Here is a 23,979-nt window from a genome sequence, read left to right on the forward strand (position 1 = left end):
ATGCTGCCTATGAGAAATGCACTTCAAATATAAAGAAACAATCCATTAAAAAGTGTAAGAGTAGGAAAGGCTGTACCATGCAAACAGTGGCTGTAAGAGAGCTGAAAATGGTTATATCAATATTAAACAAAAGAAACTTAAGACCAAAAAATGTGAATAGAAGCAAATAGGAACATTTCATAAAGGGGATGATTCATCAAGAGGTCCTAACAATAAAAAAACATTTACGCGTCTAGTAACAGGCGTTCAAATATTAGAAGCACAACCTGATAGAACTATATGAATAAGTGAGCCCATAATTATAGTCGTAGATTTCAAATTACCCTTTCTCAATAACTGTATAATGAGTAGACAGAAACCCAGTAAAGATATAGAAGATTTGGAAAATACTGTCAATCAGCTCATTCTACTTGACATTTATAGAATACTCAATCCAACAACAGCAAAATACACATTCTTTTGAAATACACACTAAACATTTCCCAAGACAGACCATATTCTGGTTCATAAACCAAGTCGAGATAAATTTTAAAGGATTCACATCAGGGTATGTTCTCTGACACAATGGAATTAAATTCAAAGTCCGTATGGAAAGACACTTGAAATTTCCCAAATATTTTGAAACTCAACAATACAGTTCAAAGTAGCCTATGGTCAAAGAAGAAATAAAAATGGAAATTTTAAAGTGTTTTTAAGTGAATGAAGATTTGTGAGATCACAGAAGAGGTATGGAGGAGGAACTTCATAGCATTAAATACCTCGATTAGAAAACAGAGGTCTCACAACAGTGATCTCAGTTTCTACCTTAAGAAATAAGAAAAAAAATGAGCAAATTAAATATTAAATAGCAGAAAGGAAATAATGAACATAAAAGCAGTAATCAATGGACTAGGAAAGTAAAGACAGTAGAGAAAATCCATGAAGCCAAGAGCTGGTTCTCTGATAAATCTCTAGAATGGCTCATCAGGAGAGATGGAGAGAAGACACAAATTACTAATGTCAGGAATGCAAGAGATGGCCATGCTATAGGTTCTACAGATATAAATGGAGAAGAAGGAAACATCATATCAGTCAATTAGACAACTTGGAAGAATGGACAAATGTTTTGAAAGATGTAAAGTCCCAAAGCTTCTTCAAGGAGTAACAGGTAAAATGAACAGCTCTACATACATTAAAGAAATAGCATATGTAGTTAACCACAGTTAATAATTTTCACAGGAAAAATTCCAGTGCCATATGGCTGCACTGGTGAATTCAACCAAACACTTAAGAAATAATAAAGTATAAGAATGGAAAAGGCTATACTAATTCTACACAAATTCTTCATGAAAATTGAACTGGAGAAAATATTTGCAACTCATTCTATGAGGCCAGGAACACCTAGATACCAAAAACAGACAAAGAAATTACAAGGACAGAAAATCAAACACCAATATCCCTTATAAACATTGTTGTAAAATCTCTAAACAAATTAGAGAACCACATTAAAAAATTGTATCTAGGGGCATATAAAAAGGTCTTGACATTCCAAGTAAGTGGGATTGATCCCAGACATACAAGATTGGTTAACAAAAAAAAATTATCAATATAATTCACCATATTAACAAACTGAAACAAACTATAGAATTTACTCAGTAAAATGCAGAAACAAAACATTTAACAAAAGTTGCCATTCCTGATAAAAATTCTCAGCAAAATACTGCTCAGAAGACAGTATCTTCAGTTTGATAGTTTGAAAAATCTACTGCCAACATCATAGTTAATGGTAAAAGATCATACGCCTTCTAAGATCAGGAATGAGACAAGAACGTCTACCCTCAGGGGCACCTGGGTAGCTCAATGGTTGAACGTCTGCCTTCAGCTCAGGTCATGATCCTGGGGTCCTGGGATTAAGTCCCACATCAGGCTCCTGCATGGAGCCTGCTTCTCCCTCTGCCTATGTCTCTGCCCCTCTGTCTGTGTCTCTCATGAATCAATCAATCAATCTTTAAAAAAAGAAAAGGAATGTCCACTCTCACCATTTCTATTCATTGCTGTGCTGGGGTTAGTAGCCAGTACAGTAAGTCAAGAAAACAGAAACGGTATCCAGATTGGAGAGCAAGAAGTCAAACTGGTCTTTCTTTGCAGACAAACACAATCATCCACATAGAAAATCAAACAGAAGCTACAAAAAAGCAACTAGAATGAATAAAGAGAGCTTAGCAAGGTTGCAGGATATGAGATCAACAGACAAAAATCAACTACATTTTTTTCTTAAGTAGGTTCCTTGCCCAATGTGGGGCTTGAACTCACAACCCAAAGATCAAGAGTCGAATGCTCTAATGACTGAGCCAGCCAGGCACCCCTGTATTTCTATGTAGTAGTTACAAACAACTAGAGATTGAAATTTTAAAATACTATTTGCAATAGGATAAAAATATGAAATACTTCAGCATAAATTAGACAGAAGACAGATCTGTACATGGAGAAAAGAATATTGCTGAGAGACATCAATGAATATCTAAAGACCAGGGAGAGAAATTACATTCATGAGTCAGAAAATTCAGTATTGTTAAGATGTTAATTCTCTCCAAATAGATCTACAAAGTCAGTGTAATCCCAATCAAAATCCCAGCAGTCTTTTTTGGTAGAAAGTGATTCTACAAAGTCAATTTAGAATGGATTCTAAAATTTATATGGAAAAGTAAAGGATCTAGAATAGTCAAAACAGCTTTTAAAATTACAGAATTGGGAACACCTGGGTGGCTCAGTGGTTGAGCATCTGCCTTTGGGTCAGGGTGTGATCCTGGAGTCCTGCGATGGAGGCCCACATCGGGCTGCCAGCATGGAGCCTGCTTCTCCCTCTGCCTCTGCCTCTGTCTCTGCCCCTCTCTCCGTGTTTCTCATGAATAAATAAATCTTTAAAAACTAAAATTAAATTAAAAAATAAATAAAACTACAGAATTGGAAGGCTAATAGTATAGTATCTTATTTCAAGGCTTATTATAAAGCCTCCATTAAATCAAGACAGTGTGGTATTGGTGTAAAGATAGATAAACAGATCAATGAAATAGTTATAGAGAGTCCAAAAACAGAACCACACAAATATGAATAATATTTAACAAAGGTAATTTTGTAGGGAGACAATAGTTTTTCTAACAAATGGTCTAGAACCATTATATATAACTCAGGGTCATGAGATCAAGCCCCTAATTGGACTCCACACTACACTCGGGGTTTGCTTGAGATTCTCTCCCTGTAGCCCTCCTCCTGCTCTCATGCATTCACTCTCTCAAATTATATAATTATTATATAATTTTCATTTCTTTTACCAGTATGTTAGCAGATTTTTCAGAAACACTTTTACCAAACTGAAGATACTGCTATATATATATACACACATATATATGTGGGTATATATATGCACAAAAACCCTTTAATCCATACATTGCACAATTTACTAAAAAAAAATGAATCTAAGACCTAAATATAAAACCTAACATTATAAATCTTCTAGAAGAAAGCATAAAACATAGCATGAAACTTTCCTGATCTCAGTTTAGGCAAAGATTTCTCAACTATGAAATAAAAAACGTGATTTTTATAGGAGAACACACAGATAACTAGACATCATCAAAATCGACTATTTCCACTCTTCAAAATACATTGTGAAGGGAATAAAAAGGCAAGCCACAGACAGAGAAAATATTTGCAAAACATATATCTGATAAAAGACTTTTATCCAGAGTATATTAAAAACCCTTCAAAACTTAATTATATATATATAAAAAAAAACTTAATTATATGACAAAAACAATTTCAGAAAGAGAAAAAGGCATTTCACCAAAGACTTGAGGGTGAAGGATAGGTTCTTGATTGTATTGATGGTTTCATGGGCAGGGATACATAGGACAAAACTTATCAAATATGTGGATTACTATATCTCAAGGATATCTCATTAGAGCTATTTTTTAAACAAAGATTTTATTTGCGAATGAGAGAGTTTGAGAGAGCAGGGAGGCGAGGCAGAGGGAGAGGGAGAAGCAGACTCTTCACTGAGCAGGGAGCCCAACACAGGGCTTGGTCCGAGGACCCTGGGATCCTAACTGGAGCTGAAGGCAGACACCTAACCAACTGAGCCACCCAGGTGCCCCTATTTTGTTCTTAAAAAGGAAACTGGCCACAATACTACTGTCACTAGTGCAGCTGGGCTTGACACCTTGAAGCCCCATGCTCTTTATCCTGCACCACGTGGCCTCAGCCAGTCCCCAAGACAGCAGGAGTGCCAAGCTTCCCTTCTGTCCCGGCCCTACTGTCTGAGGTTACTGTACCCCCAGCACATCACCCGGCTTCTAGATCATTTCCTTTCCTTCTCCCTCACTCCCCAGGCAGCAGCAGACTGACCCCTCTGGATTCCTACCTTCCAGGGTGGCTCAGCCGCTGCTGCTTCTGGGACAGCTATTCTTCCCTCTGCTTTCCCCTACTCTGCAAGGAAGGCCAGCAGCAAAGGTGGCCACAGAAACTTCTGAAAACTGTTCCAGAAGCCACAACTTCTGGGGCTATGTGGCAAAGGGGTTGGTTGGGAAAGTAGATGCAGAGGGTGGGACGGGGCCATGCCTGGGTCCGGGTGGATGTGTGATGAGCACGTGGCCAGTGTCTGGGTGCCCACACATCTGCAGGGAGAGCCTGCACAAGCACAAATGTAGGAGGCTTAGCTCATGCTATAGGATGAAAGCATTCGGGAACCACTGTCCTAACCCTAACTTGGCCTCTACCATGCCCCACCCTCAACGTCAGCATCTAGGACAGAGGGAAACAAAAAAAGGAAAGCATAGCATTTCAACACAGGCATGTCCAGTTACTCTGGTACATCACAGCCAAGAAATGGACGGTACATTTTATCTTCTACTATCCCCAGGAAAAATCCTCGTGAGGGAACATAGAATATGTAACTTCTCTTTTACCCCATCTCGTATCATGCAAGATCAGGTCATGGCAGCATGCTAGGGAAATAGTTATTTTTAAAGCAAAATATCATCTCTTTTGCAACCTAATTATATAGACAGGAGCAGCTCAGATAATCCACGTGTGCTGTAGATTAAAGGGCAAAGACAGGGACCGGTTTGGACTTTCAGACTCTAATAGTCCATTTGATGTAATGGAATAAAATGCATAATGTACATGTAGTAAAATAAAAGAGAACAAAAGGCATAGTTTAGATCGTGCTGAGAAATCACGTTATAAAATACCCATAATTATATCCACATGACTCAAAGCGGGAGTCACATTCAGACAATGAAAAATCGAGTCTGTCTACTGTACCCACTGAAGCTCCAGTGGCCACAAATTCTGGCTGCCACACAAGGTGCTTCATCCGGGAGGGTACAAGGTGAGTAAGCACCGGCCATCTGCTACTGGCAACGACATACGTCACTACAGATGGCTGGCGAGAAAGTTCTGTCATCAATGAACAATACGAGCAGGTACGAGAGAATTCCTCATCGACTCGTCAGATTTCCAGGGTCACAGCTGCAGAGTAAGAGGAGCAAAAGTGCCTCCAGTCACCCTTCATTCATTCTCTCCTGTGGATGTGGCAAGTCTGGAGCTTGGGCAAAACGGAACACCCACATGCCCTACTCTCCCCCATGGGAAGCAATCCTAATTTCACCCCATTCCATATATATGCTGCCGAAGCAAGCACAATTTCACCCCATTCCAGAGTGACCCTCCTAACCCACGTTGACCAAGGACCCGATAGGTGCCAGGCTCGTCTCCTGATATCACTTAATTCCTACAATGATCCTATAAGGCAAGAATCGACTCCGTTTGGCCGATGAGGCAAATGAAGTTCACAGAAGTTAAAAAAATCACCTCCCCCACCAAATAAATAAAAAAAATAAATTGCCCAACATCACTTAGAAAACTAATGCTGAATCTAAGATGAAAATCCAGAGTTAACTGTAAAGCAACTGTAAAAGAGGCTGAACCTCTTTTAACTCACCTTTCCGGGACTTTGGTTGGCAAACTTTGCGGCCGATCAGAATCATCTGAGAATCTAAGAAAACACGATGTCTGGCTCCCACACCAAGGCTTTCTAATTTAACTGGCCTGGAGTGCGCCATGGACCTGAGATTCCCTGCAAAGCTCCCCCCGGTGATTCTCCTATACAGCAAAATCTAGGTAGGGTTGCCCTGCCACCTGGCCATCACCTGTGAGTCATGTGAACCGATGCCCTCTGCACATGAGACCTGCATGGGCAGCCCTGACTGTCTTCTCCTCTGTGCTCTTGCTACCTTCAAATGAGCTGGGTGCTTAACAGATCAGTTGGGTTCCCTCCAAAGCCAATTATGCCACTTGTCATTACAGATACAAATAGAAGCAAATCTTATATGAACCAATAAAATATGATTGTATAAAGAGAGCTCATGTTTCTTTAAAAACTAAACTCAATGCTTTGAAAAGATGAGATTAAAATTAGTTATTTTTAAAAAAGAGATGCTGAGGGCGCCTGGGTGGCTCAGTCAGTGAAGCATCTGCCTTCAGCTCTGGTCATGATCTTGGAGTCCTGGGGTTGAGCCCCACATTAGGCTCCCTGCTCAGCGGGCAGTCTGCTTCTCCCTCTCCCTCTGCCCATCCACCCCACTCTCGCTCATGCTCTCTTAAATAGACAAATCTTTAAAAAAATAAAAAGGGATGCCAAGTTAGGTGAAAATGAAAAATTATAGAGTGGAAAAACATTTAAGAATCTAGAAAGGTGTTACACCAGCTGGCTGCATCAATGTCTTTTGAGTTCTTGAATCACTTCTAAGTGATTCGTAAAAGCAGAACTTTAAGTTGAAAACTCATCTCAAAGAGAAAGCCATGGTCCATATCAGAAGATCAATGAATAAATACCTATTTCTATCTTTTAAGTTGAGATAAAATGTTCATGGCATGAATGTATCATCCTACAAGATTTCTCCTTTTACATGAGAGACTCCTAACTCTGGGAAACGAACACGGAGTAGCGAAAGGGGAGGTGGGCAGGGGGATGGGGTGACTGGGTGACGGGAACCGGGGGGGGGGGAGCACTTGACGAGATGAGCACAGGGTGTTATGCTATATGTTGGCAAATCGAACTCCAATAAAAAAATATACAAAAAAAAAAAAAGGTTCCTCCTTTTGACTAACTTTCTCAATTAACCATCCCCTGATTGTGCTGCAGGAGAGGACTTCTCTGAACTCACACCACCTGCGTATGTGACAAATAACTGGATTGTTTTTCTCTTTCAGGAACATAGCTAAATAGAGAAATACACTGATTTTTTTTAAAACACAGCACAGGTTCCATTGATTTAATGCAGTGTGGGCTGACTCCTGATAGACTTGTCTTTATGAGGAGAAGCTCTTGATCATGAGGGCCTTGGGGCTCTTCCCTAGAGATGGAATTCCCACTGGGGTTCTCAGCCTTTACACAATAGCATAGCAAAGCAGGGGAGGGCTCTGGGACAGGTGGAGAATCAGCCCTACTAAGGACACGATTTAAGCCAGGGAATATTTCTCTTTAAACCAGGGAAGTAATTTAAGCTTGACCTAATGTTATGTGCAAAACAGTAATACATCAACATAGAATTTTCTTTTCTATGTTGATTTGACACTTTGAAAATATTTTTGTCCATCTATTTATATGTGCCTATGTCTGTACGTGTGTGTTTATAAAATACATATGTAAGATTCAGGTGCATCCATACACGTGGCGTGTCTAGTTCTTGAGGCAGAGACCTCTCTGAAATCCACCATCCAAGCTTCTGATGGCCACTTCACAACAGTGTGCTCTGCTCTTTGCTTCCCTGCAGTGTAATTAATTAATAAACTTTCCTTTAATTGAGTTCTGGCTGCCAGGCCCACAGGGATTATTACTTATAGATAAGTAAACAAAAATTTCCATTTTAAACAACACTGCAAGTATCCTCATTATACTTTAAGCAGATACAAATTTACTGAAGTCAAGCGAGACTTGGAAAGGCTGGAGGGCTGTCTGTGCACATCCTGGTCTGGATTCCTCCCCTTCTGGGAAGCCAGGTGCTGTGGCATGCAGGTGACCTCCCCTGGTCTCTCCCCCCACCCACTTTTAATCATCTACAGATATATTAGAAAGTACCGAAAAGGGTTTTGGGAGCCATTAATGGTACTTGCTTTTCCCTTTACCCTGAATTTATTATTTAAAAGCAATCTGCCTTCACAATGTGTAAACAGCAGGAAGGTGAATGGGATGTGAATATTCCAGCAGACGCGCTGCGCAGCAACTTGGGGAGGGCCGGTGAGCTGAGGGAATGGCCCAGACCACACCGCTGTGAAGTGGAATTTCAAGTTCTTACAGTTGAAGTAATTTAAGTAACTGTTTATTTTCAAAATTGCTTCCTTCTTTCAGGTTCCAAATAGAGAGCAGAACCATGGAGGAAGAAAAGTGAAAAACTCAAAACAGTTGTTTTCAGCGCAGTTTGAAACCTGGAAGGAGGATGAGATTATCCCATCTCCTAAGATCTTCCACTTGTCCATTTGGAAGCAATTTGGCTGAAAATTCAGACCTTTTTCGAGTCACTCTCTCCACTCAAAGTCTAAGAACCCCACTACAGGCTCTGATTATTATCATTAGTATTGACTTCAAAGAATAAACAGCTTAAAAGAAATAAAGCTTAAATACAATAAAAAAGCTTAAAAGAATAAAAACACTTGTCAGATTTCCATGTTCGTGCTGCTAAGACAAAACCCAGAAAAAAAACAGTGAGGGCAGGATTTAAAGCCAGCCCCCCAGACTGTCAGGGGCTGAAATTCTGTTTCGAACTTTAAAGGTCTGGATCTTCTCATTTCTACCCTAATCCTTGCTTCCTTCTTTGAGAAAGTTTTTCTAAACAGAAGTGCTATACATGGGGTGAGCCCATCATTGAGAACCAATCTCCCCTGAAAATTTCCCATTCAAGCCATTTTGCTCGCCCCACAGTCAGACCTTTATGATTGTGCTGGTTACAAGAGAGGTCTGGGCTGCTGAGGGTATGCCTCCTGGGGTGCCCAGTGAGGCCAATATCCCTAGACCCCTGGGCAACAGCCAGCGCAGGGAGCAGCCAGGGTAGACAGCCTGGGTCCTCCTGTGGTCCTGGAACTGCAGGTGAGATCTCAGGTCTGGGAGTAGGAGGAGAGGTAGAGGCAAGTCTCTGGGCTCCATGGAAACTAAGAAAAATAAGCAAACAACCAGTACATGCAAGAACATTGGAAGAATCTCAGAGGCATTAGGCCAAATGAAAGAAGCCGGACACCAAAGGCCACGTGGGGACCACATGGCTCCATTCGTACGATGCTCTGGATGCAAAACTAAAAGGACAAAAGTCGGGTCAGTTGTTGGGGCCAGAGGTAGAGAGCGGGAAGTGGCCAGAGTGGGGGCTTCCTGTGCTGATGGTTTGGTTCTGTGTCTGGAAGGTGGCGGTAGTGACACAACTGTACAGATTTGCCAAAACTCATCAAACAACACACAAAAAAGGGGTATTTCTGAATGTACATTAGACTTCGTTAAACCTGAATTAAAATAACAAGAATTAAGGAGGAGGAACTGAAGGCATACAACTGGGCCAGCAAATGAGCTGAGACAAGGAAGGGCAGAACTTTCCCTGGTGGCAAGAGAAGCCCTAAGAACTCTCTCCGGGATACTGGTTTCTAGGTCTTTGGGCAACAACTCAAACTGCAGAGAAATTGGGAAGCCCATCCACTGATCCCAGGTGGATGCCTGACTTCAGGCTCCACCCAGAATTAGTTTGTTGATTGCCTCTGTGTTAGTCAATTAGCTTCACAATTTCCAGGCACCTGGGTTAGTCTCCTAACTCAGGGCTAGTGTTTGTTTTCCTGGCACTCAGTGTCCAGAGAGAGCCCTGGGGGCCAGCTGCCTGTGTTTCGAAAGCCCAACCCTGTGGCTCACATGGGAAAGCCCAGCAAGGTCAATGGACCACGTCGCCCATAGTCCAAAATCCCAACTGAGATGCTCCCCAGCGCGTAGAGTACATGAGACTTGGCAAAGGGTAGATAGAGCACTGCACCAAGGCTGGTGCTGGCTTTGAAGCCCTCGCCCAGGGGGGCTGTAGACCTAGCACCCCGGGGGCCTGGCAGTGCCACTCCCCACAGAGCAGGGCCAGGACCGAGGTTCTCACAGAGGAGCATCACCAACAGGCAGTAGAATCTGCCTAGTTCTTCAAAGGTCTGATTTATAGACTATTTTAAAAACATGCCTTTGTTTCCTCCAGATCTATACAGTGGACTCAAGCTAATGATTAATAACATATCACCAGGGTGCTAGATGCATAAACCTTGGCCTTTCATGAAGAGCCTCTGTAGAGCTGGTGAACGAAAAGATGCTACAAAACAGTTGTCTTTCTGTTTAAAGTCTCCCTTCTCTCACCTTCCTCTGGCAATTACATTGGTTCATCATCCTCCTCCAGGCAAATCCTTTCCTTCTGGAAGGTTCAAAGTGCAGGCCAGATGCCGCCATTGTCTGGGACTCTAAATCAGCGAATTCCATACTGGGGAACTTGAACTCTGCTATACAAGGTCAGGGGCACTTGGTTGGCTCTGTCGGCACACTGACCTAAGGCCCGTGAGTTCAAGCCCCACGTTGGGCATGGGGCCTACTTGAAAATAAAAAGGCAGAGCCGGGGGGGGGCGGGGCAGTGTCATGGCTGCCATCAATGACGGGTACCCTGGGCCGGGCTATGGGTAGAGACAGGCCACTTACTTCCCCCTTTCCCGCTCTTCTCCATGCGGTACTGGTAGATGTGCAGGGTGAAGAGCATGTGCGAGTTTCGGTGGTCATCCTCGTCACATTTCTGCTGGCTGCCCCGTCGGGAGGCAATGGCGGCATCCAGGAAGAAGGCGGCCTTCTCCGCCGTAGGTGCCCGCAGCTCACTCTGGTTCTGCAGCTGGAAGACACAAGCCAACAGCTGAAGCCTCAGGCTGAGACGGGGCTCGCACACAGCTCTCCATGCTGCAGAAAAGCTATGTGCCTCTTGGAGGCCAACGAAGATCCTTCTGGAACAAGGGCCCAGACTCACGTGCAATTGTCCACTTAACCCATTCCTGAAAGGTAAGACTGAGCACAAGTATTGGATGAAACATAGTTTTACAGTTTGGGTAATAGCAGGTGTGAAGAGCAGGTGGTCATATCTAAGTGACTGTGGGGGGCAGGGGCAGGGGGCACAGGCTGACCTCTGCAGAAGCAAACATGCATCCTGGACTATATCCATCTACCTGAGAAGACCCACGGGATACGACCCCATCCTGATCTCCAAGACTACAAGGTTTGGAGACTGATAGGTGGCACACTATGATCCCAGTCCAGACAGCACCGGTTCCCCAAAGAGTAAAAACCAAGCTCAGTCAGCTTTAATTCTACTCCCCATTTCTCCAGCTACTTAAAGCCAGTTTTAGATTACATGTAGGAGCACGGTTTTAAACGAGATATGTAAAAGACGAATGAAAACACCCCATGTAGTTGAATGTCTCATCTATATTGTTTCAGGAACATCTATTTGTATCTTTGGTTTCTAAATTCACGTTCCTGGCAGATTAATTAAGAAAGCACTGTGGGCCGTGCATCTAAATCCTATGGAATCCCTCAGAAATTAGAGTATAACTTTAATCAAAACAGTATTATCAGAATTTAGGGATGCCTAGGTCGCTCAGCGGATGAGCATCTGCCTTTCGCTCAGGTCATGATCCTGGGATCCTGGGATAGAGTCCCGCATCAGGCTCCCCACAGGGAGCCTGCTTCTCCCTCTGCCTTTGTCTCTGCCTCTCTCGTGAATAAATAAATAATCTTAAAAAAAAAAAAAAAAGAATTTGACTAATACTCCTTTTTGGGGGGAGAAAAGGAAACATCTGATTTATTCAAAGACACAGTCTGTGGTATATGCCTTCGGGTTGGTACACATTCTGACAATTTTCTATTTCTGACCACGCTTACCATTCTGAACTGTGAGAGCTGATTTTGGAACCTGGGACCTTCCTTCAAAATCCTCAGACTTCAAAGACAGACTGTTGTGTTCACTGTTCTGTACTTACTATGGTAGAAAAATAAGCTAATGTTTTTTCGTGATTTTTCAATAAGAAGAGTTAAATAAAAAGGCTGTTGATCTGTTCTTCCAAGCCTTCAGTTAACCAGGTCCTTTGCCTACGTGGGACTTCACCAGCAGAGTCTTTATAAAAGTGAATGGAGTTGTATGTGATGAATCACTGAATCCTACTGAACTGACTCCAATGAACCAGCATTGCACTGTATGTTAACTAACAAAATTTAAATTAAACAAAAATAAAAGTGAATGGAGGCTCCAAGGCATCTGAACATCCAGGTAATTCTTGGGAAGGGAACAGCAGGCAGGTGATGCCAAGCAGGTGCTGTGATGCTTCAGAAGAGAGGTTCTCCAAGTGTGGTCCCTGAACCAACAGCATCAGTGTCACATGGGAACTGGTTAGAAATGCACATTCTGGGGATCTACCCCAGGCCTACCGAATCAGAAATTCTCGAGGTAGAGCCCGGCAAGCTGTGTTTTCCAAGTCCTCCAAGTGACTGCTGAAGACTACAGTCTGAGAACTGCTGGATTAAGCTTTGCATAACCAGTTAGTTTGCATTCTGATTAGATTTCACATCCAGATGGTATCTAATACATCTGTTAAAACTGGTCAGTCTCGGGACCCACCCTTTAGCAGTTGCAGAGGACTAACCAGGCAATCACAACTGACAAAGAGAAACATCTAAGAGGGTTTCCTGGAGGAAGTGACGTGTAGCTGCTACTGTAAGATAGGGACTTCGCCAGATGAGGAGGAAGAGCGGAGGAGGAGCCTTGGTTGGTGTCTGAGAGCTTTGCAGCTGGGAAGCCTGCTAGAAATCCATAACCAGGGGACCTATCCCAGAACCCGTGTAGTCACGAGATCCCCAGTGATTCATAAGGGCACTGACGTTTGAGAAGCACTGCCTTTTTAGGGACTCAAATGTAATTTAAGGAGTGGCGAGAGATGATGCTGGAAAGGTAGGCATGGGGCAGGTCACAGGGGACCATGCAAATCAGGATGAGTTTTGCAACGGGGGATTCAGAACAGAAACGGAAGGATCTGAGGTGCTCTGAGCAGGGGAAGAACACAGCCAGGTGTGAGTAGATGGGTATAACAGGAGGTGTCCTCGCCTGTGAAAACCAGTCCCACCTGGGAAGACACAGGAACTCATCAAAATGAACACTTATCTGAAAAAAACAAATTGGAAATAAGGCCTGCTGGAGACTGAAAGAACTAATTCTCCTGGATATGAACCAGGGAGCTGGGAGTCCTTCCTCCATCTATTGGCAGCCAAAGAGAGACAGACTCACGGAACAGGCATCATATCCTGCAAAGGTAGACTGGAGCTTCTCTTGGCTTCCACAGCTCCAGCAATTATATCATGGTTCTAATTAGAAAGTGGTTATTAGTTTTTCCTACAGCACTACTAATCCGGCTGTAAAACCAGTGCCAGAAACACAGTTTATAGAGCCATAAACAGCCCTGGTAATGGCTGGACCTCTTTGTGCAGAGCAGTAAATATTTCGGCTTGTTGTTTAAACAAAAGAAAGACTGTACTTTCTTTTTTTCGAAAGGGGCGTAAGGAAAGTGAATTCAATTTCCCCACAAATGCTGCAACAATCGTGGTTCCTGCTCATTGTCAATTAGATTCAAGGTACAAATATTTAGGTTGGGTGAGCAGATGGCCCTGCAGCTGCAAGCCATAAAGTTCCCGCCTCCCCCTAAAGTAAACACTCGCAAGCCTGCCCTGTTTACACGTGGCCGGAACCATGGGGTGCGGCCCCCCACCCGCTAGCAGCGGGGAGCTGCTCACCTGCGTGCCACAGATGGGGTCCTCGCACAGGTACACGCCCGGGGACTGGCCGTCCTGCAGGCTGCCCGTGGCCACCTCGGCCAGCAGGTCCCGGAGGTTCTCTTCTTTGCCCCACACTTCCACCGCTGAGATCCGCACCGAGAACCGGGCTCCCGTCTTTTCCTTGCGTTCATTTATCAGCTTGAAGAGCCAAGAGATAGCACAGGGGATGATGCCAAGGTTCTGCATGGAATCGTCCTTTCCGATCATGGTGTAGGATTTCCCTGGGGGAGCGAGACAAGGGAGGAACACAGTGTGAGTGTCCCCCATGGGGAGGCTTGGGGGTTGGGAAGGAAGGAAAGGGAAAGGTGAGGGAGGTAGTAGGCATCGATGACAACAACCGCAAAGGGCATTTCCTAGTGCCGCGCGGACGAAGACTCTGAGCATCCAGCCTGAGGACAGAACGGGTGTCCCGAGCATCACAGGCTATCCAGCGGAGATCTTTCATCGCTGTGATGGTTCTTTTTATCACCACCCCACAGATTGAATCCACAGACTTACACTTTATAACCTTCCTCAAGTTAAATGCAGGGTATATTTTTACAGCGGGAGCAAATTCTGTTTAAATCTGGATTGCTGCTTTGATCAGAGATCAAGAAGACAGAAGGGAGCTGAATGAGCTGTCTCAGCCTAAAACTGGCCTCTCTCACTGTGAGGCCTTTGTGGGAACCTCTCTGCCGAGGGGCACTTCCGGAGCACCCCAAATTACTAACTTCCTCAGCGCGGAAGCTAGGGCCTGCTGAGCAGATGGCCACAGGCCCGGATTCAGAAGGCACCTTATGGGGGTCTAGCCATCCAAACCCCTGTCCGGGTGCTTCTCCACCTCCTTCTTTCTCCCTCCAGTCTGTGCTGTGCTTAGACACTCTCCCCAGATGGGTTCCGACACGGTTTTGGGCTTTGCTTGGAGGCTGGTTTTTTGTGGGCTCCATCCATTACCCTGAACCCAGGAGCCCCTGCTCAGTGGGTGTCCCTCCTCCTGCTGGCTTTCTGGGCGTGCCCTTGACCTGGACCAAGTGGGAAGCACCCCACTACCCCTTCCTTAGAAGACTAAGTCAGTCCCCACTTGATGAACGCTGCATTTCCAAAGCAGAAACAGAAAAAAAAAAAAAAAAAAGCAGAAACAGCAACCAGTGATTCTTCAATTGGGCACTCAAAGGAAACAGCCTTCCCTTTCATCTACAGATGCTGGGACTGGCACAGAACATCCACGTGACTAGGAATACAGACAGAAGGAACGAGGAAAGCTCTCACTGACCCAGCTTAGCGTGGCCGAAACAGAATACGCAGCCGTCCGCCCCGTTGACCACAGACTGGATCACCTCCGCCACAGTTCCGGCACACACTTCAGCCTGGCAGACACAAGAGGAGACATGTGCAGTGAGTGGACCATTAGTGATGGGAACGGGAGCCCCCTTCCCACGGGCTTGGGTCCCACGGTCACGGTGCTATAGATGGGTCAGGCTGTAATGCAGTTCCGGGGTGCTCAGAACCCTCCAAGGCCTCCACCTCTTGCAAGCCTGAGCCTTATACACATGACCTGCAAACCAACCCTCTGGTGATTTTGGGGGCATTTCAGCTGCTGTCTCTGTAGGCCAGGCAGGAAAAGGCTGGCAAGGGATGCAGGGTGCTCTCACAGACCTCATACCCTTTTCTGAGCTGCCCTTCTGGTCTCTGGGACAAGGCTTTTACACTTTCCACCCACCCTCTGCTAACTGGATCCTTCACTCACACACACACACTCACACACAGACATGTAGACACACAGTATATGAAATGGACCAAACTTATTAGTGGGAAAAAGATAATGTGCCATTTCAGGAAAAATGACCTTGGGAAACACTATTTCTAATAGAAGCAGGAGCCCTGTGATGCACATCTACTTTCTCCCAACCTCCTTCTTCTTTCTTGATCCATATCCCCTTCTTTTCAAAACCAACTTTGTCTTTTTCTCTGTGCAGATTCAACGTACAGTATCAAAGGCCATTTGCAAGGATGTTACAACGGGTGTTCTCCAGGCGGCTGCATGGCTCAGCTCCCTCATGACCATCTGAATCCTTAGACAGGGGCCAGGCTGCTGCTGACTTTCTGTATTTCCCCATAAACACCCAATAATAAAGCACCCACAAACAATAAGGATTCAGTAAATTTTGTGGCCTCGCTGGCATAAAAGAGAGATCTGAGAACTCTCTCTGGGTAGCATATGAGGCTTTCAGAGCAGCAGGAGGACAAAATCCTGCACTGTGTTCCACCTCTGCCAGAGTCAGACCTCCAGGAATCACTCAGAAGCAAGAAACACCTGGGCTCTGAAGCCCATAGGGCCCCGGCCTCCCTGGGAATCTGAGAGCCATGGCCTGGCCTGGAATGTAGCTCCAGGCTATCAGAGTGCAACAGACCTGGGTATTTGGAAATTGATTTTCTCTCCCAAACCAAAATTGAAAAACCACAGTTCCACCCGTTGTTGATCCTTCTGGTGGTCACCTCAGCAACTCTACGGGGGCTCCTCCTGGGCTGAGAGGGTGGCAGGATGAGGCCGCTGCAGGGACCACAGGATCTGTCACACCCCCCAGGACCCAGGAGCTCCGCAGTGAGAAGCCAGCCCGAAGCCCTGCGGTGGAGGCCGAGAATCTTGACAGAATTGGCCACAGGTGACTCTGCAGAGCTCAGCCTTCTTTGGACATAAAGTGAGGTGGGGCTTAGGGGGCTGAGAGCCCGGCCTGAAATAGACTGTACTAGATTCCAGAGCAGCAGGGAGAAAGCTGGTTGTGTGTGTACCAAACTACCATCATTGAATTATTTGTGCCAAGGCCCAAGGACAGAGAACAGGAGCAGACTCCCAGGCCTCTCTTAGCAGAATTCCTGCCCGCCATCCACCGAGAAGACAGTGCGCAGTGACCAGTCTGTCTCGTATTGTTAGGGGTTGGCAGTGGCCCCTGGAGGCCTCCTGCTGTCTTATGCCTTGGGCCTTGATAAGCAGGCCGCTGCCCCAGCAAGACCCCCAAGGCACAGCCAAGTGCACAGGAAGCCTCTAGTCACCTACAGCTGAGTCCTCTCCTCCCAATCCCTATATTGAAACCCAACAACCAGTGTGATGGTATTTGGTGATGCAACCTCTGGGGAGGTGACTAGGTCATGAGGGTGGGGCCCTCCTGAGTGGGGTTAGCACCCTTAGGAGAGAGGCCCCAGAGAGCTGCCCTGCCCCTTGTGGCCCGTGAAGACACATCAGGATGACAGCTGTCAATCAGAAAGGGGCTCTTGCCTGACCCCCATCTGCCAGTGCTTTGATCTTGCACTTCCCAGCCTCTGAAACTGTGAGAACTTATTTCTGCAGATTATAAGCCCCACCCCCACAACCCGTGCTGTTTTGTGATGGCAGCCCAAATGGACTAAGACACCTTCCCAAAGCCACATCCTCAGAGGTCTGCCCCAGAGTAGGCAGCTAATGACTGCCAAGGCCTCTCGAGGGTCCTAAGTGGAGCTCAAGAGGGCAACGAGGAGCAAGGACTGTTCTGGTCATTTCTTTGCGTCAGTAAGCTGATGTCCCAACAGACTGATGGAAAGCCAAGCTCCTCACCACCTGGGGCCTTCCTGGTAGCTGCTGCTTCACAGGCCATGATGTGGAGCAGCAAGCAGAGGCCTACTCTGTCCACTTTCCTGCTTTGGAGGCTTACAGTGTGCTCACCCCTGGGGCACTGAGGCTGACTATGACCCTCCCAGCTGCATGACCTTCCTAGCATCAATTATTGACACAACAGTAAAAGCTTACTATGTTCTGCCTCTTTTTCTACCAGGTATCTCCCGTGTGTGTCACCTCAGTGAATCCCAGCAGCTCAATGAGGCACATTTTGGTTCTGTCTTCAGTTGACAGACGAGGACACAGGGGCCCAGAGAGGTGGAGTAATGGGCCCAGGAGGCAAAGCTTGTGACCAGTGGATAGACAGCAGGAGCGCAAAGACACAGTACCACACCGAGCAGAACTGAGGGCTTAAGGAGAAGAATCCAGGAGAGATGTCCACTCAGGAGAGGGCCTGTGAATGAGACACTAATCTCTGAGCCTCCATCTCCTTGTGTGTGATGTGAACACAATAGTGCTTCCCTCTTTGACACCATTAGAATTCAAGTAAGAGTTGAGTGGGCTAATGTATATGAAACTTCTGGAAAACCTTTAACAGAGGAATGCAGTGCATTACAATCCTGGCAATTTTATTTATTTATTTTTAAGATTTTATTTATTCATGAGAGATACAGAGAGAAGCAGGCTCCATGCAGGGAGCCTGACATGGGACCCGATCCTGGGTCTCCAGGAACACTCCCTGGGCTGAAGGCGGCACTAAACCGCTGAGCCACCCGGGCTGCCCTAGTCCTGGCAATTTAAACAAAAGTAAAGCATTCCGAAGCAAGCGTGACTGTAGCGTAGAGCATAGGGGCTCTGGAAACAAGTGTGAAGTATAAGCAAACAGGAGCAATAAAAATAGTTCTTTTTATGGAATAAATCTAAAACTCACTAATGGTCCACACTGAATTTAGGGTTTGCTTTGGAATGCTTACAACTTAGGGAGAATTGCTTTAGACAAGTTTAACTGTGTTAATTAAATTATTTGTAGGTCATTTGTTTGATGCAACGTCATCTACTAGATTAGCAAGCTCAAGGGGTGGTACAATACACACAAAAAATGTAATAAAGAGAGAAAAGATTGAATTTACTTGTATTTTGTCTTTTCCTGGTAAAACTCTTTGGGGGAAGCCACTCCTAATGAGTGGAGCCTATGGTATGTCCTATGTGTCTGTGGTCTAATATCAGAGACCAAGCGAGCACCACTTCCCAGGCTCAGATACAGCATGGAGGAAATTAACAGGAACTAATAGCACCCTGGTCTTTAGGTTCTGCTATAGGCATGAGTTACCCTGTTGCACCCTGTTTTGTATAAATCTTGGGGAGTGCTGGAAATTTATCCAGAAGATGCAGCTGTCCGATGCCAAAATGCAGGCAAAGTTAAGTCACCATATACACATAACCTGGGTTATGTGTCTACTAGAAGCTTCTGTTGTGCCAACTCATTGCAGATGAAATGCACCAGATGGTGCAACTGAATCTTCCAGTAGACATCTGTTCTTACTGGGATTGGCTCCAGCAGCTCTGGTCCAGGAATCTTGGTGCTCTGGGCCCCCAAGAAGCCTCCAAATTAGTCACAGAAGTATGGCTATCATTCTCCACCTGTGTGTGTGTGCATACCCCTTGCAATATGACTTTATAGCTTCTCCACTTAAGAGATGGGGTCTCTTCCCACCCCTCAAATTTGAGCCAATAGAAAGCAGCAGAAGTGATGTGCTGTCAGTTCTGAGCCAACAACTCAAGAGGCTTGTGTACCTGGATCCTGCCATTGCCATGAGAGCAAGCTCAAGACAGCCTGCTGGTCAATGAGAGACAACGTGGATTCTAGATCAGCCCAAAGCCAGGCAGTCCCCAAACGTGTGATGGCATCCAGCCAAGACTGCCAATACATTAGTGAGCCAAGCTAGAAACAAGACTGCTCGGCCAGCCCATAGATTCATGAGAAATCATAGATGCTTATTGTTTTAAGCCACTGAATTTTAGGGTGGTTTGTAATGCAGCAATAGTTAATACAAGAGCTATTCTTAGACCCTCTTCCTCCCTTCCACTCCACTCTGCTGCTTCGGGCCACAGGCACATCAGCCTCAGCTTCCCTGCCTACCACTCCGGTTCCTCACTATGGTTATATACTAACCCTAGAACCCTGCCTGACTCGAACCTAGCTCCTTGACACCCCAGAAACCCAGGCAGGAGTGGTGTCCTAGTGGACCACAGATGCCACCACCTCGATGCAGGTGTTCCTAAAACTTCCACTTCTGCCTTCTGTCTCCCTGTTTATGTAAGCCATGCCCTAACTGGTTCACTCTTCCTTCTCTCCAAGGATATGTCTTGTTGAAATCCTGACACAGCGATCCTGCCCAAAGTCAGACACCAATAATTCAAAAGGACTGACCACTCAAGGGGGCTCTGATGGATTTCCAAAAGTTGTACCAGTGGAGGAACTGACATAACAGAGCACTCTGGAAGACACCCGCCTATCTCACAGGTCCTAGAGACAGTAAAAGTTTCTCGAAACTGGTCAATGTTGCCTGAGCCCAACCGGGCAGTGACACCTACCTGAGAAGCATCTTGTGGAAAAACAGCATCAAAGGCAAACATTTTAGGAGGAACTTGGTTGCCCCTCTTTTGGAAGACGTTTTGACCTCCACACGTCAAGGGATCATAGAGGGTGATCTGTTTCTTCCGTGGGTCCACCTTTAAGAAGGAGCTGGATTCTGAGGTATCACGAGCCAATGTAGAACAGATGCGAAGCATGACTTTCACCTGCCAAGAAACAAAGGCAGGAAAGGACACAGAATGAGAAAGCTGGATACATCTCGAAGGAGCAGCCTTCCAGACTCTGGAGACATAGCATGCACAGCAGCAGGGTGCCTTCTCCTGGTAAATTATGATGAACTGAAGCAGCACCATAATCCTCAAAGGGTCAAGGGAAAACTGACTTATTTGTAGCTATCAGGCGGAGTATTTTGATACGTCCATTGCTTTATTATGGAAACGGCACACCATGTCCTTTGTCTGCTTATTAATATAAATTGAAAACTGTACACTGGTGGCCCAGTTACATAGATGAAAAAGGAGTCTGGATGGCTGAGGTTTCAGGGCTGGTGCAGTTCCCTTCAAGAGAACTACTCACAGATCAATAACCCATGGACATAAAAGTTAGCTCCGTAATTTACTCCTGGCCTCTGCTCATCAGGACTCTTGGAGACAAAACCCCCACAGTCATCAGTGTCATCATTAAAGGCTTATGAAATGGACTGTTTTTAATGGCCAGCATTTGAAATGGGTTCCAAGGAGCAATGGTGATAAAAGATTTGTTTGAAACATATTATTTGGGATCTCATTAAGTGAGTGCATAGAAGTTGTCATCTCAGAGAACGAAAGCGCTGTCTCGGTGGGAAAGGGGGCAGCATTATTAACCCGCCTCCCGAGTCAGGGACCATGGACCACAGGAATAAACTGCCTGTCCCAGAGCCTTAAAGTGAGCAGAAGTTGAGCTGAAGACACACACACACACACACACACACACACACACACACACACACGGCTCTGCAGGCACAGGTCCTGGGGAACAGACAGCATTTGCTCCCTTGCCAGCCTTTGTCCCTGTGTTGCCAGCTCAGTGCAAATGTGTTGAGCCCCTGCTCAGTGCCAGGCCTCAGGCTAGGCAGGCACTGGGGATGCAAAGGCTGGTGATGCGTAGAGCGGCAGACGGACAGACAGGCAGAGATGATTTTTGTAATACCACGTGGCGAATCCTGCAGGGTTCTTTTTAAGCTCCTCTGTCTGTCTCACCTTCCTCATCGGATCAACTGTCAGGGCTGATGAAATGTCAGCCAGGCCTTTGGGGGAGAGGGGTTGGAAATATTTTGAAAGTGCATAAATGCTCAGAGAAGAATCTGGACTGTGCAGAATGGAGTAAGGGCCCTCTCCTGTTTGTCCTCTCCCTGTCTGCGGAGGCAGGGGTCTGACTCGCAGTGTGCAAACCTGAAGGGCACTGGCCTCATCACTTGCCCTGTGCCATGCCCTGGCCGTGCTGGCTCTTGCCACCTCACCACAGCACTCGGGGGTAGAGCTGGGGGCACCGTGTCATGGTGGAAGGAGCCCATGGCTGGAGTGAAGTCAGCCTCTGGGAATTTAAATCCTGGCTCTCCCATCAGTAGGTCATGTAACAATGACCTGCATTTCCTGGAGGTCTACTATGTGCTAGGGCTGTGCTGTCAGCTACAGGGCATTATGTCATCCTCCCAACCAGCCAGCGCATAGGCATACCTGTCCAGATTTCACACATGAGAGAAGAGGTGTTCTAGAACTTGCCCCAGTCCCTGAAAAGGGAGGTGGTGAGACCAGGCTCTGATCCCACCTCTGTGTGATGCCAAAGCCTATACTTTTTCCATCATGGCAAGTGCTGCTCCCACACGTGGTCCAGCCACTCCAAGCCTCAGTGTTTTCACCTGTACAATGGGGACAATGAAATCTATCTCATGGGACTGTGGGGAGAATGAAATGAATCAATGTGAAGTACTGTACTCCTCCTCCTCTCTCCCCCATACTCCCCTCCCTCTGAATGGTGACACCCTAGCATTCTCTCATTACAGTGTTAATGATAAGGTTTTAGAACTCCTTGCCCTGGATGCTGAGCACTGTGAATCACAAACAGGACGCCAAGGCGACTATTGCAGACCCAGCTAGGTATTAGGCTCCGGTCTCACAGGATCCAATCGCTAAAACAGTCACTGCACACATGACAATAAAGCACCGCATCTGTCTACGTTCCATGCAGGCCATTTCTTGCTCGCTGCGAATGTTTCCGACCTTATTTCAGTACCATGCATTTCCACAGCTCTGCCCCAGCTACACAGCAGGTGTGGCGAGGGCCCATATTCAGATGGCGACTTTTGGCAGGTGTCGGGGGGGGGGAAGGAGGCAGGCTTTCTGTAAGCAAATCCCCTAGCCCGGCCTCTGAGCGGCACAAGCCAAGGATGAGGCGGTGCCAGGCAGAACTGATGGAGTCACATGGCCCACTGCTTTTCTATTTCACAATTTTGCATGCAATTTTGGGGCAACTAGAGGTGCTGAATGTAAACTATGAGCTAAGCCAGGCAAGGGCCTGCGAGGAGAAGGGGGGTTGAATTAGGGAGTCATTTCCAGGGGGAGTGCTCCTGCATCATAATGAGGTTCCAAACCTCCATTTCCATTTCCGTGGACAGGCTGAAGACCTCGGCCACTGGGGCCAAGGAGATACACAGCCCTTTAAACACCCCCTGAACTCTGGACAGGGGTGGGCAAATACTACTCTCATTCTTTCCTTTATAATTCATTTAAATAAATGGATATTCACCACCTCCACCCCCCGTAAAAGGAAAGAAATTGGGTTTTTCTGCTTGACTTCCTTGGTGTCATTATTCCTTCAGTCCAGCACTCCACTTCCTGCTTAATCCTCTGTAATTAAAGTGCTTTGCAGATTCCACTTAGGATCAAGACCATCCCCAGGACATCTTGCCAGGAGTTCTCGATTTTGTGGCAAACACCGGTGGGTTTCTGGCAGCACCTGCTTCAGCCCTTCCTCTCCAGCTACCCTGGGGAGGGTAGAGGGCCCCTGCAGTTTGGAATGTCCACGGCCTCCTCCCGGCTCTTGCGGCACTGGGGACAGTGACTGATTTCAATCCCAAAGTCAGAACTGTCAGAATGAGGTCTAGAAAGCCAGGGCACAGTCTGAGTGTGGGGAGGGAGGGCCCAACACCCCCGTTCAAGTGACAGGAGACTGGCACTCCCTCAACCCAAGCCCTCAGTGGTAAAGACCCCACTTTGCCTTATTTATGTAATTGCCTAGTGGATGGTGGAGACAGCTCTTGCTCTGGGCAGCAGTGGCCTTTGTGTCTTACTCATTAATCATGGCAGCACCTCCTCCTGGATGGCATGAGGGACTCTGAGTGGTTGAGAGAGGTGAACCCTGGCTCCTGAGCCATGCAGACACTCCCTCCATCAAGGCAGAAGACATGTCTGGATGCCACATGGCCTTCTGGGACTCGTGAGTGGTGCACCCCACAGATGCTCACCATTGACACTACACCTGATCGTGAGCTTGGATATTCCTGTCCATCCCTAGTCATGGGGTCCGTCCCTAGTCATGGAGTACACGAACATTGTATACACCTAGGGGGCTCCTCGTTGCCCATCTCTCTGCCCAGAAGCTGTCCTGCTGGAGGCTTTCTTCAGACTCTAAGGCAAAGGAAGACTTTGGGCAAATACGACCTTGGGAAGGATCTCTCACCGACCAGAGAAGACCACAGATGGCAGTGAGGCAGTGGGGGAAAGAGAGAACACAGTCTCCATTCTCACACCTGAGCTTTGCTTAAACTCCTCTGGGGGCCCTCACAATGAAGGCCCTCAACAGACACACATGAAACAGTGAGTGGTCCCCAGCCTACATCTCGGCCACAGCAAAAGCTCAAGGGAAGTGGGTCAG

General features: G+C 46.3%; 2 protein-coding genes and 1 long non-coding RNA gene across 5 annotated transcripts in view; 2 read left to right on the plus strand and 1 right to left on the minus strand.

Annotated features, from left to right (window-relative positions):
- The window catches only part of SMYD3 (SET and MYND domain containing 3), a 792,487-nt gene extending 783,904 nt beyond the window's left edge, over positions 1 to 8,583 (plus strand). Inside the window, exon 14 of the mRNA XM_077901368.1 lies at positions 8,390 to 8,583. Coding sequence (XP_077757494.1) covers positions 8,390 to 8,429 — 40 coding nt within the window. The 3' untranslated portion in view covers positions 8,430 to 8,583. The remainder of the gene's footprint in view (positions 1 to 8,389) is intronic.
- Positions 1 to 23,979, minus strand: part of KIF26B (kinesin family member 26B) — a 439,262-nt gene that overhangs the window by 64,496 nt on the left and 350,787 nt on the right. For all 3 annotated transcript variants that reach the window (XM_077901364.1, XM_077901365.1, XM_077901366.1), the window contains 4 exons: positions 20,067 to 20,273; positions 15,156 to 15,249; positions 13,862 to 14,124; positions 10,736 to 10,919 (listed from right to left, as the gene is read on the minus strand). In XM_077901364.1, the coding sequence (XP_077757490.1) occupies positions 10,736 to 10,919; positions 13,862 to 14,124; positions 15,156 to 15,249; positions 20,067 to 20,273 (748 nt within the window). The remainder of the gene's footprint in view (positions 1 to 10,735; positions 10,920 to 13,861; positions 14,125 to 15,155; positions 15,250 to 20,066; positions 20,274 to 23,979) is intronic.
- LOC144315995 (uncharacterized) lies at positions 10,781 to 22,025 on the plus strand. The gene is made up of 5 exons (XR_013381738.1): positions 10,781 to 11,083; positions 15,083 to 15,277; positions 15,859 to 17,208; positions 17,689 to 18,017; positions 19,831 to 22,025. It is a non-coding gene; the product is annotated as an uncharacterized LOC144315995 (long non-coding RNA).

Source organism: Canis aureus, chromosome 6 (genome assembly GCF_053574225.1).
Source record: "Canis aureus isolate CA01 chromosome 6, VMU_Caureus_v.1.0, whole genome shotgun sequence".
Lineage (NCBI taxonomy): Eukaryota > Metazoa > Chordata > Mammalia > Carnivora > Canidae > Canis > Canis aureus.